Here is a 16,188-nt window from a genome sequence, read left to right as displayed (position 1 = left end):
CAAGGAGCTAGCTCCATGTAAATAATTTGCTTCAATGCTGTTATAAAATTCTGTTAAATTAGAAATATACTGTCTAAACTTTTTCTTTTAAACCAAGGTTTATTTAGCAAAAGCAGCAATTTTGAAATACTGTTGCTATAAATATTACTTAGGAAAACACAAAAACGACAATTAACGTCAATTCAAGTTGGAATCGGCTATATGAATCTTTACTATCCATGTGACTCCAACTAAGTTCATCTCAGTTAAATATTATATAAAATAAAATTAGATTTAAAAAAAATAAAAAAAATAGTAGAAGTTATCTTTATTTTCTACCGACTTATTAGGATTAAAACTCCCAAAAACAAGCATTGAAGGTGCCATACAATGAATTATTGATGAATTGGATATAGTAGAACATTAGTACACAAAAAAAAAAAAACACCATCAGCCTTAAATTTACCAAAAAAAAAAAAAGTTAACATAACAATTTTATCTACTTAAAAGGAGTCTCTAAGTTAACTTGAATAAAAAAAGCAAATTGAGTAATCTAACGTTGTTGGCCTTTCTTTTTAACACTTACTTTTATTCTTTTTAGACGATGATTTCTAAACCAGCTTACGCATCATATTTATTTTCACTTTATAGTTTAGGCAAGATGCTTTTGTCATAACACTATATTCGTTTGTTGTCCATCAATCGTAGTCTCGTCTTGAATAGAACTAAACACGTTATTTCATGCAAATATATTTAGAGACAACTTCACAAATCCCTAATGACATATATCCACCATCGTGTAATATTCGTAGGGGAGAAAACGTTTATCATCATTGCAAGTCATATTTCTCCAATAGTGGAAAAAAAAAATATACACCAGAAACTATATACTGCTCATAAACTCCCCAGCAATTGCATGACTACATATAATCGTTTACCTGATTCTCACATGAGAGGGAAAAAAAGGACAGACCAATGCACCAACAATCCTGCGTTGGTCAGGCTAAGAGCCACACTTGTGAGAGCTAGCCTACCATATGTAATCAGTGGTTGATTCCATAGCTCGAACTCGTAACTATAGATCATGAGAAAGTAAAAAGGAAAGTACAGAGTTTTGCATGAACAACGTGTTGAATGGTAAGTTGCTACAGAAGGTACCCTATGGAAAATTGCATCAAATAGGAGACTAGATATTTCAGGAAAGCACCCTATAGAAAAATGCTTTAGCTCGTCTCCAAATTAAGAAAATAAAATATTCAGTCATGAATAAGTAGCCAAACCTGAGCCAGTCACATTAATGTCAACATTTCTAGACTTAGAAACACATGTTAAAAATGACTTTCTTCAATAAGCTGATGGTTTCATTAAATAGCCATCCTTGTTATCTTTGTCCTGTGGGGATTGAAGCGAAAAGCGTGAAGTGAAGCATATGCTTCTTTCAGCATCTAATATACGATAACGCCAATAGTAATCCAACTCAAATTTGAGATTCAGAGAATAAACTGCTTCTCATTGGCATTACTTTGTGCAGAGTTTGAAACACACACTTTCCTAAAGCAGATGGCTTCATCCATTTAAGTGATAACCCCTCGCTATGTATATATCACTTCATCTCCTTAAGCGATGACTTTTAATAACACTTCCTTATAGTACGCAGTTTTTTCTCCGAACTTCTGGTCTGATGAAACTTCAATAATGACACCATCAAATAAAAATGGATACTATGAAGAGGCCACTAAATGCTATGAAAAATGACAAACAACGGCATTACAAGACAAATCACTATCCACAACCCGCATAGCAAACACTTTTAGTTGTTTCCGTACCGTCTCCGGCCAATCTCAGTTGACCAAAAGGTAAACTTTTTCCATTCCTTGCAGAGGTTTGATCAGCATCCACAATACTGAATCTTTTTCATCAAACTTGATAGATGTAATATTCTCCTGTTCCAATAACTTCTCAACTAGATATATAAAATTTCCTTCCTTGGCGCTTGGACCTATCGTTCTAAAAGTGGCAACTACAGCGGTAACCTTGTCCAAAATATTGTCAGCCCAAATTTTTAAAGCAGAAGATGAATTTCTGACAAAGAAAAGTTTTACTTTCTTCCCAAAGAAAAAGTCATTTGGTCCATTAGAGTAACCAAGAAACGCATCACTGTTGAAAGGAATGATGTTGCTGTCCACAACCCATGTGCTGTATTTAAGATCCAAGGTCTTATTTATTACATGGGCCTTCACAAGAATATCTTTAGTCAGAGTCATATGTGATTCCTGAAATTTAGTCGAGTTTGCAGCCTTATATTGTCGAACAATAGGTCTGTGTCGATCAGAGAAAGACCTCTTCTTGCAAGATCACGGAGGAAATCAGACTTTGGAACCAACAATACATATTTTTGAATATTCAGTCTCTCAAAGTTGCAGAGAAGATTCCTAACAATACATAGTTTTATTGAATCTGATGTCTCAAGCAGTGGCGGATCCAGGATTTTCATTCAGAGTGTTCAGAAAAGAAAAAAAGCTAAATATACACTGTAATCTTTTGCCGAGGGTGTTCAAAATTTAATATATGCACATAAACACATAAAATTTACCCCATATATACACTGTATTTTTTTGCCGAGGGTGTTCGGGTGAACACCCTGGCCCCCAAATAAATCCTCCCCTGGTCTCAAGTAGGTTTACAATTATAACAATTTGTAGTTTCCGCACTGACCGAAGAACAGTGCCCAGTTGATCAGAACTTTGTACAATTCTACCAGGAAAAACTTCTCTGAAACGTACCATTTTAGACTATAAAATTTTGCAGCTTCAAAAAGTTAAAATCAGGATTCTTCCCACCCACTACGTAAGAATCTGGACCAGCAGATTTTCCGTAGTTAACACCAGCAATTCGATGAGACACACTAAACATGGTGCATCATAAAACTAGACTAGAAGTGCAGTAAAGATTGACATACCAAAAAGAATGACTACTCAATATGTCAAGTCGAGAATGCATAGGGGGAACACTAATTTTCCTTTTAGGGTAAATCGGCACATAAAAAAGGGCTGGTCAATCACAATCTTGGTTCCTTCATGAATGAAGTTCAAAATTAACAAGGGTCTGTTGAACAAACGGAGTGTAAAGAGGGTACTGACACCACTTTTTTGTTTGTAACAAGGGAGAGATCTAGGATACGAGTTTTTCTTCGAAACAAAACAATGAAAAGAGTTTCTCTATGGCCACTTCATTTTGAGACATTATGACTTAAACGTAGACCACTAACTTAAAGAAGGAAACCAGAAAATTTAACATTCGATACCAGAATAAACTACTTTGAGTGCGTTTGGTATTTTTTAGAAAATATTTTTCAATTTTCCCATGTTTGGTTGGTCAAAATGTTTTGGAAAACATTTTATCTAGAAAACAAGTTCCTTGAAAATGAGCAAAATGACTTCCTTAATGGAAGTAGGAAAAACAAGTTCCACAAGTAATATTGCAAATTTATTGTCTCCTCCTCACCGACCCAACACCCCCAACCCCTCGACCTTCCACACCTCGCCACCCCCGAGCCCCCAGTCCCCACCCCACACACCACCCCCTACACCAACCAAACTACCCCCACCCCACCACTTAACCACCCCCTCCTACCCCCCACCCCCACCACCCACCCACCCACTACCTCCTACTCTCACCCCCCACTACCTCCCTCCCCACCCCTATAACCACCTACCCACCCCCTACCTCTATCACCACCTACCCCCAACCCCTATCTCTCACCTCCCTACCACCACCCCCTATCTCTCAACTTTGTAAAACTAAGCACTTTGTGAAAGTAGTAACTTTCAAATGTAGCAACTTTACAAAAGTAGCTGCTTTTTAAAAATATTACTTGCGAAAAGTAGCTACTTTTCAAAAATAGCCACTTTTTGAAAGTAATCAATTTTCATAAATAGTCATTTTGTGAAAGTAGTTACTTTTAAAACTAACTACTTTGCAAAAGTAGCTATTTTTTAAAATAACTCTTCGTGAAAGTATTAAAATAATCATTTCTGCAATGTGTCCTTTCTAACATAGTGGCCACTTCAGTAAAGTAGCCATTTTTTTAAAGTGACACAAAAATGGTTACTTTTTTAAAGTGGTCATTTTTTGAAAAATGACAAAAGAAGTTGCTATTTTTGCAAATTTGCATCGTTTTTCAAGAAATATATTTTTGCAAGAATAGCCGATTTATGTCACTTTTCAAAAATAACTAATTTCCAAAAATAGGCATTTTTTGTGTCACTTTTAAAAATGGCTAGTTTACAAACATAGTCTCTTTTTTGGATTGTCTTCAAAGTGCAAAGTAGTCATCTTTTTGGTTGTCCTAGAAAAAGGCCCCTTGAAGAATATATATAAATATATATTTCCATCAGTAAAAGATTTTCCTTCGTTATACAAGTGTGATGAAGCTTAGGATTTGTTTGGCAATTAAAAATAAAAAAGTAGATTTTATGCATCTTTTTGGTGTATAACAGCAAAATATTATTTAAATGTCAAGGGTACCGAACATCGGATAGAAAAAAAAATAGGGTAAAGAAGGTAGGAGGTTTGACAACTTTTGAAAATTAGACCCTAAGAACAAAAACTAAATTTGACTTTAAAAAACAAAGTCATGACATAGAAGTAATTAATTGAAAAGTTTGACATTTTATTAGAAACTTTTGTGAGGACTACAAATACCTTTTGGTTTTCCCTTATATATTGTAAAGGAGAATATTCATTCGAGTAATATGGATCCAGAATTGAGATATAACGGGGAGCATGTCATATTATAAGTTCGAGTAATTTGTAATATGTATCCCATAAAATTTATAATAGTAATAATTAAATTTCAAATAGTGCATTTTCAATTTATAAAAGAAAAACTTTCATTTCACTCCTTTAATAGCTTAATTTTCATTTTGATATAATTATACTTAAATCAGATGCGGAGTCAGAATTTGAAGTTTATGAGTTCTGAATCCTAATTTTAAAGTTATTTAGTACTGAATTAATAATCTATACATATTTAATGAACTTTTAAGACAAATACATAATTTGAACCAAAGCGCTACCGAATTCGATCAAACAAATAGCAGATACACTAACTCCGCCCTGCTTCAAACTCATTTTGTGCTTAAAAGAATAATTTTAGTTAACCAAACAAGAGATTTAAAGATAACCCGATCTTGACTGATCACATTTGTCACGACCCAGCTAGGGGCCGCGACGGGTACCCGGGGCTAACCGCCGAGCACCGCTCGCTCTATTACTCATCTTACTCGGTTAATGCCCTCTTATCATGTTCTTACTCAAAGCATGGAAAAATCATAGTTTATATGAAAACATAAATACTTACATACATTCAAAATAATGAGTGCACATGTACATGAAAACTGTGAGACCATACTACCCACACTGCGCATCTACGAGCCTCTACTGACATATCATACTATGGACGGAACAAGACTCCGTCATGCCCAAAAATATATATATATATATATATATATATATATATATATATATATATATATACATCAAGAGAGAAATCATAAGCACCTCCGAACAATGGAGTGCTCTCAACAGCTGACAACTCTTAAGTACCTGGTTCAAGCTCGCCTCCCTGTCTACCTGTGGGCATGAACACAATGTCCAAAGAAAAGGACGTCAGTACGAATATTGTACTGAGTATGAGAGGCATAAACAATGAAGAGGGACAACAATACTATAGTGAGAGCATCAATAAGAACATCTGAATCTAAATAATAATCATAAGAGAAGTAATGCATGCTATCTTACTCATACTTATCATAATATCATAAATGCATGACATGCAAGCTGCCCGTCCATATCGGAACGGTGTGATACTCAATAATCTGAGCCCGCGTCCAGGCCTCCCGCGTCCGGGGTACCATCTCATGCCGCCCATTAGTGGTGTCTGCCCATGCCCAAAAGGGTCAAGGTGTGTCCGTATCGCCGCCCGCCAAAGCGGTGTCTGCCCGGCCAACTAGGCCCGGTGTAAATGCAATCATGACATGCTCATGGTAAAAATACTTATAACAATATGTTTATCAAAATATACTTGTTATTATACATGCATAAGGACTCTAAATCAGTTGCATTCCATCGAGGTGACGTAAGGTCGTGTACCCTCGATTCTATTATGGGCATACATGAACGTTCTGCATCACCTTGAAGGGATCAATGTATAAGGTGAGTGTATACAAGGAACAATATTATTTACGTTAGGAACATCATATCATATCTCTTGACTCATATAGCTATTTATGATCTTAAGCTTTTGGCTTTCCGGGTATAGGAGAATCATGGAAAGAGAGGAAATCATGTCAAGGGATTCATGCCATAGAAAGAAAGGGTCTAGCCCCACATACCTTGATCGCTTAGCTAAGTTGTCGTTCACTTGTCTTCCTTCGATATCACGTCGTCACCTTCACGAGAGAATTTGGCTCATGTTAGTTAACGGATTACGAAAACGCATCATAATTCCTAAGGAAAACTAGGCGGCATTTCCTTTGTTTCTACTACTCTTTTCTCCCGTTATATTACAACTCCCAAACATTTACAACAATACTCGTAATATTACAAGCAACAATCATCATTTATATACCTTACACAAAATTCACCATTTTCCTCCAATTTCCCCACATTTTGTGGTTTTTGCTTATCATCATAATTTTGATTACTTCACCCCTATTCCAGGGTCTATACGTCATTTATAACGTATTTATTATCATAACATATTAACTTTCATGATCTCATTCAATTACTATTCAATTATGACACTATTCACCCATACAAGACTCATTTTCTATGTCCTTGTACACTTCAAGTATCTAAGCCTTCCAATACCTCAAACAACATGAATTGATCATGAAACTTACCTTGGATGATGGTTGAACAAGCCTTGAGTTGAAATACTTCACTTAGACAAAACCCTAGTTTCACCTTCTTGGGAATTTCTTGACTTAGATGATCCTTTGATGTGTTCTTACACTTGATTTCATGAATTTAGTGTTGTTGATCTTGATGTTCCTTTAATTCTCTTGGATGAAGTGTTGTGAAGAATGTTCTAGAGTACTATTGAATTGTGTAGGTGAGAAATGAGAGAATATGAGGCTTAAGTCTCGTTTAATAACTAAAAAATCTGATCTTTAATGAATCTTTGTCGGGCTGAACAGTGGTCGTAAACCACTGTTTACGGACCGTATACTGGTTTACGGTCCATCCTCCATGGTCGTGTTTAAGCATCTCAGAAACAGAAAGTTTGGCTGAGGGTCATGGCAGTTTACGACCGAGGTTTACGGTCCGTAAACTAGTTTACGGTCCGTATACTGGGTCGTATTTAACCATGTCAACACTGGACAGAAATTTGAAATTCTTAAAACGATGGAGGACGACTGCACTTTACGATCCGTAAATCACTTTACGGGGCCGTATAGTGCCTTTACGACCACTGAGCTGAGAAATTTTACGTCACCTTCTTATTTCCAAAAATTCATAATTAGCTATTCCCTACTTAGTACAACATCATACACTCATGCCCTTTATTGTTCTATCCCTTGTACATGTACGGGGACTTTTCCGAGGTGTAACATTCTTCCCCCCTTTTTGGAACATTCGTCCTCAAATGTTAAAATACTCGGGAATCCTAGAAAAATTTCGCCAGAGTTTCCTTTATACATTGGACACTACCTACCTGCCACAACAACCCACAATATCATCGCCTCACAAGGCTACATCATAATAGCAATTTCTCTACGGCCACACACGGCTAAAACATAAAGATAAAGTATACATACCTCATAACCTCGGCGTCTCATCATGAACTTCTTCTGGAGATTGGAATAAATGCGGGTACTTGGCTTTCATCTTCTCTTCCGCTTCCCAAGTCATTTCTTCTCGATTGCTATTTCTCCATAGGACTTTCACTAAAGCTACTTCTTTGTTCCGAAGTCTTGGCACTGTCTGTCTAAAATAGCAACAGGTACTTCTTCATATGTCAGCTCTTCTGTCACTTGCACATCCTCTACCGGAACTATCCTTGTTGGGTCTCCAATACATTTGCGGAGCATCGACACATGAAATACCGGATGGACTGATTCAAGCTCCGAAGGTAGGTCCAATTCATATGCTACCTGTCCCACCTTACGGACAATTCTATAAGGTCTGATGTATCTTGGACTTAACTTCCCTTTCTTTCCAAACCTCATCACCCCTTTCATTGGCGATACTTTCATGAATACCCAGTCATTTACCTGGAATTCTAAATCCCATCGGCGGTTGTCGGCATAAGACTTTTGGCGACTTTGAGCTGTTAACAGTCGGTCTCGAATCACTTTGACTTTTTCAACTGCTTGTTGGATCAAGTCGGGGCCTATCAATTGTACTTCTCCGGTTTCAAACCATCCAATTGGAGATCTACATTTTCTTCCATATAATGCTTCATACGGGGCCATTTGAATACCGGAATGATAGCTGTTGTTGTAAGCAAACTCAACTAATGGAAAATGATCATCCCAACTACCACCGAAGTCTAGTATACACGCTCGTAACATATCTTCTAAAGTTTGAATGGTACACTCGGCTTGCCCGTCAGTCTGTGGGTGAAATGTCGTGGTGAATTTGACTTGAGTACCTAACCCTTCTTGAAAAGATTTCCAAAATTTAGTTGTAAACTGGGCCCCTCTGTCTGTAATAATAGCCAAAGGAATTCCATGAAGTCGCACAATTTCCTTCAAATACAACTTCGCATAATCTTCCGCCAAATACGTGGTTCTGACTGGGAGGAAATGAGCTGCTTTCGTGAGCCTGTCCACGATCACCCATATAGAGTCATATTTGCCTCGGGAACGGGGTAATCCCACAATAAAATCCATATTAATCTCCTCCCATTTCCAGGTAGGAATTTCCATTGCTTGCAATAAGCCTCCTGACTTCTGATGTTCAGCTTTCACTTGTTAACAATTTGGACACTGTGCTACAAACTTGGCTATGTCTCTTTTAATGCCATCCCACCAATATAGCAACTTGAGATCATGATACATTTTGGTTACACCTGGATGAATGGAATACCGAGAATGGTGTGCTTCTTCCAAAATCCGCTAGCGTAATTCTGCCACATCCGGTACACACAGTCTGTCTCGGTATCTAAGAACCCCATCTACGGAAACTTCAAATGGAGACTTCTCTTTTCCACAGGATACATCCCTGTAATGACACATTTGTGGATCTTCATACTGGTGTTCTTTTACCTCCGCATTCAAGGGCGAGATCGTAGGATCATTGACACTGATTCCTGCATTACCCGAATCAATTACACGTACCCCAAGGTTTGCTAATTGATGAAGCTCATGAACCATTTCTTTCTATTCTGGAGGAACTCCACATAAACTACCCATTGAGCGACGGCTAAGCGCGTCGGCTACCACATTCGCTTTTCCGGGGTGGTACAAAATGTTCACGTCGTAATCCTTCAACAATTCTAACCACCGCCTCTACCGTAGGTTCAACTCCTTCTGCTTAAAAATATGTTGAAGAATCTTGTGATCTATATAGATATCGACGTGCACACCGTACAAATAATGCCTCCATATCTTTAAGGCCTGGATAACCGTGGCCAATTGAGATCATGAGTCGGATAATTCTGTTCATGTTTCCGCAACTGTCTCGAAGCGTATGCAATAACCTTGCCATGTTGCATTAATACATATCCCAGTCCCACACCGGAAGCATCACAATACACAACATAACCATCCGGCCCTTCTGGAAGTGTTAACACTGGAGCTGAGGTCAATCTGTCTTTCAGTTCCTGGAAACTGCGCTCACAGGCATCGTTCCACTGAAATTTCGCCGACTTCTGGGTTAGCTTCGTTAATGGGGCTGAAATAGAAGAAAATCCCTCTACGAATCTCCGATAATAACCTGCCAAGCCCAGAAAACTACGAACTTCTGTAGGCGTCGTAGGTCTTGGCCAAGTCTTCACAGCTTTTATTTTCTGAGTGTCGACTCGAATGCCATCATCTGAAATAACATGTCCTAAGAATGCCACAGAATTTAGCCAAAACTCGCACTTCGAGAACTTCGCATATAATTCCCGGGCTCGAAGAACGCCAAGAACAATTCTTAGGTGATCTGCATGTTCTGATTCTGTGCGAGAATATACCAGAATATCGTCGATAAATACTATCACGTAGAGGTCCAAGAATGGCCTGAACACATTATTCATTAAATTCATGAACACCTCCGGGGCATTTGTCAACCCAAACGATATCACTCGGAACTCGTAGTGACCATATCTTGTCCTGAAGGCAATCTTGGGAATATCTGCTTCCCTAATTCTCAGCTGATGATAACCCGATCTCAGATCTATCTTGGAGAACCACTTGGCGCCCTATAATTGATCAAGCAAATTGTCGATTCTGGGAAGAGGGTATTTATTCTTTATTGTCACCTTGTTCAACTGCCTGTAATCGATGCACATTCGTAGAGACCCGTCTTTCTTTTTCACGAACAAGACCGGTGCTCCCCACGGTGATGAACTGGGCCTAATGAAACCCTTCTCAATTAAGTCTTTTAACTGTACCTTTAGCTCTTTCAATTCTGCTGGAGCCATTCGGTACGGAGGAATATAAATAGGCTCGGTGTCAGGTAATACATCGATAGCAAAATCGATTTCCCTTTCTGGAGGAAGACCTGGTAGTTCGTCTGGAAATACATCCGGAAATTCGTTTACCACCGGAACAGATTGGAAAGTTGGTGGCTTTGCCTCGATATCATGAACCCGAACTAGATGATAAATATACCCTTTTGCTATCATCTTCCTTGCCTTGAGGTAGGAAATAAACCTGCCCTTTGGAGTTGCCATATTACCTTTCCATTCAAGTACGGGCTCTCCTGGAAACTGAAATCGAACCATTTTTGTCCTGCAATCGACATTAGCATAGCACGAGGCCAACCAATCCATTCCCATAATCACGTCAAAGTCTATCATTTCCAGTTCGATTAGATCGGCTTTGGTCTGGTGATCACATATTACCACGACACAATTTTTATATACTTTCCTCGCTATCACGGGATCGCCAACCAGAGTGAACACCTCGAAAGGTTTAATTGGCTCAGGTTTCACCCTAATACAATCAGCAACATATGGGGTAACATAAGAGAAAGTAGAGCCTGGATCAATCAAAGCATATACGTCGCGTGAAAATATAGTCAAGGTACCTGTGACAACATCCGGGGAGGACTCAAGATCCTGTCGCCCTGCCAAAGCATACACGCGGGGCTGAACAACACCTGATGTAGATACTCCCCCTCTGCCTCTACCCCTACCTGCTGTAGCCTGAGAAGTCTGTGCTGTCGGGCGTACTGAGGAAGACCCAGCTGCGGATCCTGTAGGCTGAGTCCCAACTCTAGCTCTCGCTGAAGGGCAGTCTCTCATAATATGGCCAACCTGCCCGCAGGCACAACACACATCGAAACCCTGACGGCACTGCCCGGAATGCAATTTACCGCACTGGCTGCACTGCGGTACTGGAAATCTCCGCTGACCCAAATCTCCCCTAGACTGAGAATCTGAGGCCCTCAAACTCTGGCTCTGTCCCGGCTAGGAAGAACGATCAAACCTCCTATCTGAGAATCTGGGAGGCGCACTAGTCGCTGACTGACTTGAGTGCCTAGAATGCATCGGTCTCGATCCCCCTCTATATTCACTGGTGGCTCCCATGGATCTAGTTCTCTTGCCTTGCCTTCTATCATTATCACGTTCGCTTCTTTGTTGCTGTTGTCGTTCCTCAAGATTTTGAGCATGTGCCTGTATTCGGGAGATATCCATCCCGTCTTGCAGAGAGGACGTCAAGCAATCTATTAATAAGTGTGGCCCTAAACCACTCACAAATCTGTGGACTCGGTCTCCCATGTCGGCCACCTTAGTCGGAGCATACCTGGCCAGAGAATTAAACTGCATACTATACTCTCGGGCACTCATACTTCCTTGCTTTAGATTCAGGAACCTGTCCGCCCTAGCTCGGCGGACCTCAGGTTTTGTGAGGTTGATGCATAACTTAACATAAATGTATGTTTTTAAAGATTAAGTATATATAGATCAGAGTCGAATAATGACAGATACATACAGATAAATACATGTTATTATATTTACCAATAGATACGATATGTGATTATTAGAATCAGCACTTTTGTATTTAAGTTGCCGCAAGGAAATGTGAAGAAGTATAAAGTGGTTAGACAGCGAAAATGGGGCAAGTGGGTGACAAAGGTTTGAGAAATTTAAAGAAACCGGGCGAATCACAGTTCAAGTTCATAGCATGTATTGTCTGCTTTGACTATCAGACCTCGCGAATTTGTTTCTTGGGCTACTCAATCGAGTCACGTGTTCCATGTGAACTTGTGCTTGTTTTATATAGTGTAGAAGCTTATTAATCCTTTACCTTGATTGGCCCTCATCAGGGGCGTCAGTTGTCACGCAACCCTATTTGGGACTGAGGCATAGTTAGTATACAATGTTCAAGATCTCTAACGATAGTCCCATCAGATTTTATTTCTTACCGTCACTTAAATCAAGCTAATTTTGAAATGTATATATTCAGATATAATCGAAGTACCGGTCAGTCTTAGAAATTGGACTCCCAATGTATAGGCTTAATCCGTTTAATGTAAGATTTACAAGGATTTTATTCTTTTACACTCTGTGAGAACTGTACAAAATTGACCTGAACATGTAACTAATTCATGTTGATGAAGAAATTGGGCAACACTCCATGTTTAGTAAAAACAATGTAATAGGTAGCTTTGACCAGATTTTACAGTTATGTTCCTAGCTCCATATAAATAATTTGCATCAGTTTTGTTGTAAAATTCTATAAATCTAGAAATAAACTGTCCAAATTTTTTTATTTTAAACCAAGGTTTATTTATCTAAAGGAACACTCTTGAGATGTTGTTGCTATCAATCTTAACCAGGAATACAAACAAAACAACAACCACACGTCAATCCAAGCAAGTTGGAATCAGCTATATGAATCATACTATCCATGTTACTCCAATTAGTTCATCTCAGTTAAGTATTATATAATGAATTGGATATCGCATAAAATCAGTACACACACAAAGGAACACCATTTCTCCACCAAAAACCTAGTCTTTCAAGTGGTTTTCTCAAGCACACAACTATGTTTGTTTAGTTGTTCTCTTTGAGTCGATCAAAAATCTACTCTCAGAGGGACAAATACCAACTTCTTGCAAAAAGCAATTGTCACTTGTCCTCTCCAGTAAGACAGGGCTATAAAAGTGGATGATCAACCAAACTTGTGTAATGAACCATAAATCATGACTGTTTAAAGAGAGCATATTATTTAGAAGAGTAAAAGCAAGTAAGGCCTAGTAGTTTTTTTCCTCAGTTCATACAGTACTTACATTGCATGAACTTGACAGTATCCTGAAGGATCTTACAACAGCCTTGCTTGATTCATACAAGTGCAGATACATGTCATATGTCATATACAGTAACATGTCAAATTTCAAATACAGTAATACACATATGCTAACATGTCAGATATATATAGTACGGAAAAGGCTCAAATATGTCATCGAACAATCGGAAATGACTCATTTATGCCACTCATCAATAGTTTAGCTCATTTATGCCATCGTCATTACCAAAATGGCTCATCCATGCCCTTTTCATTAACGTCGGTTTTATAATACCAGATATGACATGTGGCCTCCAATTAGAGATATATGTCGTTTAATTAATCAGCCTCATTTTAAATCCCAAATTAATAAAAAATTCGACCAATATACCCGACCCACCCACAACCATCTAGTTGGAGGCCACGTGTCATATCTGGTATTGTAAAACCGACGCTAATGAAAATAGCATGGATGAGTTATTTGGTAACAGCGATGGCATAAATGAGCCAAACTATTGATGAGTGGCATAAATGAGCCATTTCCGATAGTCGATGACATAAATGAGCCAAACTATTGACGAGTGGCATAAATGAGTCATTTCCGATAATTCAGTGACATATTTGAGCCTTTTGCGTATAAAGTAAAACACATATGCTACTCGTTACCCATTTCGTGGACGGCTTTTAACTGTTATCGATATATATATAACAACAATAGTAATTAGTTACTATTTCCCTAGATACACTAATAATATTCAAATATCTGTATGAAATGAACTGTAAAAAGAGAAACTTCCAAAATGAAGTATAAGCAAGTTAACAAAAGCAAGTTGCAGCTTCCTCTACATCAAAATCATGCAGCAAACTTAAAAAGCATTACCAAACGACTGTACATGCTTAGAGAACATCCCAATTAGTAGGGAAATATCCAAGTTTAACACTTTAGCTATTGTACAACTAAAAAGTAAGCAATTTCAAGCACTAACATCATTTGTGGGTAAGATGGTGGCTTGAAGAAGTTGGATCTCCCTTCAGAGGTGGATGCAGCCTTTGTTTAATTGGTTCAAAGGAACCTAGTATTCTTCACATGGGACATAAATGTATGTGTGAAAACGTCTAAAAGTTCAACAAATATTAACTTTTGTACTCATAATTTCAAAGTTACAATGGATCCACCTACGGAAGGTTGAATCCATCAAGTTGATTTTGATGTTGTTGGTTTCCTTTAGTGGTGGCTTGAGGATGTTTGTCACTGCATTAGCCCCTCTTATTTCAATGGCTGCATTGTCATAAGCCAAAGCAGCTTCAATAGCAGTGTCAAAAGTTCCCAACCAAACCCGAGCTTTTTTTCTTGGATCATGAATCCCTGCTGCCCATCTGCCCCATTTTATCTGTCTAACTCCCCTGTACTTCACATTTTCTTGCAGCAGCTTTATATCTTTCTTCTTCTTTGAAATGACCCTGGTCTTTCCATTGTCAATGATTATTTCCTTTATACACGTCTTTTTAAGTTGCTTGGACTCCTCTCCATAAAGCTTCTCATCCTCGTCACTAGACGAGTTCGTGGCGTCACTGTTCGCCATGTAAATGCGTACAACACGCGGCAAGGCAACAGAACTTTCGCCTACTTGCTTGGTGGATTTTTTGACTCTTTTTTGTTTCTGATGGTTTTTCTAAAGTTCTGTTGCCTGAAGTTCATCCTTGCTTCATGAAAAGACACGCGACCATTGCTTCATGAAAAAATAGTTTTTTAAAAAAAAACATGAAAGTCCATCAGACCAGACATGCATACTCTTCATTTATTATTAGGAACTCTTTCTTTTCTCCAACCATTTCAATTTGTTTATTTGTTTGATTTTGAATTGGAATCAAGACAAAAAAAGTTTTGCTTGCGAGGAAGCCCATGCTTCTTTTGTTGAAATAAGGACAAATGGTTTGATTCGACATTTCCTAAGAATCAAATTAGTGAAATCCCCAATTTCATATATCAGAAAAAGTATTGATCCATCGAGATCAGGATTGCACTCTGATATTCTGAATCTTCTCTTTGTGGCTTCATAGTTATGAAGTATCCAAATATATGAGAAGCCTTAGCGGAACACCCTAGGTACCTAGGACTGGATTTTTGTAATCTAACAAGTCAGTTAAAAGATGTGGTAACCATCCATAATATTTTTTAAGTAACCTGATAAAATAAAGATGGGAACCTCGTGTTAAAATACACTGCTTTAGTTATGATTTGTGAAGTATCTAAAGATAGTTAACTGCAGGGGCTCCAAGTCAAAAGGGTTTATGATACCTTAAGTCCATAAGTTAAAGAAGTCCATTTTTCACCATTTATTGTTTTAAAAATCAACCACATTTCCCATATGTCAAATCCAACCTAGTTTCGAGTTTTTTGCGAATAGGGTTCAAAATAATTTTGAGTCCGTTTAGCCGAAAAATGGTTCGTTTTATTTCCAGAATCTGGAGGCTTTTAAAGACCTTAAAACAAGTCCAATTTGATTACCCGAAAGTCATTTTTCATGCATATACTACTAATTTCTTAGTTTGATAGAAGACTTGGTAAAAAACCAAAGTTTATCAATTTTATGCAATGTTTATCGTAACTCTGTTCAATTTTTTAGGAAAAAAAAAACGTTTGAGAAAATACTAATTTTCCACATGAATTTCCTAAGTTCTAACCATGAGGTTTCAATAATCACATCGCATTCGTTTACATATACGAATATACATATATACACAAATACATAACTTAAAA

At 38.1% G+C, this 16,188-nt stretch overlaps 1 protein-coding gene across 1 annotated transcript; it reads right to left on the bottom strand.

The window, feature by feature from the left end:
• Positions 1 to 14,331: 14,331 nt before the first annotated feature.
• LOC132628487 (ethylene-responsive transcription factor CRF1-like) lies at positions 14,332 to 15,260 on the bottom strand. The gene is made up of 2 exons (XM_060344263.1): positions 15,207 to 15,260; positions 14,332 to 15,088 (listed from the first exon to the last, which is right to left on the bottom strand). Exons 1-2 carry the CDS (start codon positions 15,258 to 15,260, stop codon positions 14,552 to 14,554), a joined length of 591 nt encoding a protein of 196 aa, XP_060200246.1. The 3' UTR covers positions 14,332 to 14,551.
• Positions 15,261 to 16,188: the final 928 nt, after the last annotated feature.

The sequence above is a fragment of the Lycium barbarum genome, chromosome 2, assembly GCF_019175385.1.
Source record: "Lycium barbarum isolate Lr01 chromosome 2, ASM1917538v2, whole genome shotgun sequence".
Classification (NCBI taxonomy): domain Eukaryota; kingdom Viridiplantae; phylum Streptophyta; class Magnoliopsida; order Solanales; family Solanaceae; genus Lycium; species Lycium barbarum.
The sequence above is the reverse complement of the archived record's forward strand: the minus strand, read 5'-3'. Positions and strand labels throughout refer to the sequence as shown.

Bases quoted from the DNA above. Each gene is read 5' to 3' on its own strand.
- LOC132628487 (XM_060344263.1), bottom strand. From the start codon at position 15,260: ATGGTTGGAGAAAAGAAAGAGTTCCTAATAATAAATGAAGAGTATGCA. The intron at 15,089-15,206 runs GTCTGATGGACT...AAAAACCATCAG, and splicing joins ATGAAGAGTATGCATGTCTG to AAACAAAAAAGAGTCAAAAA.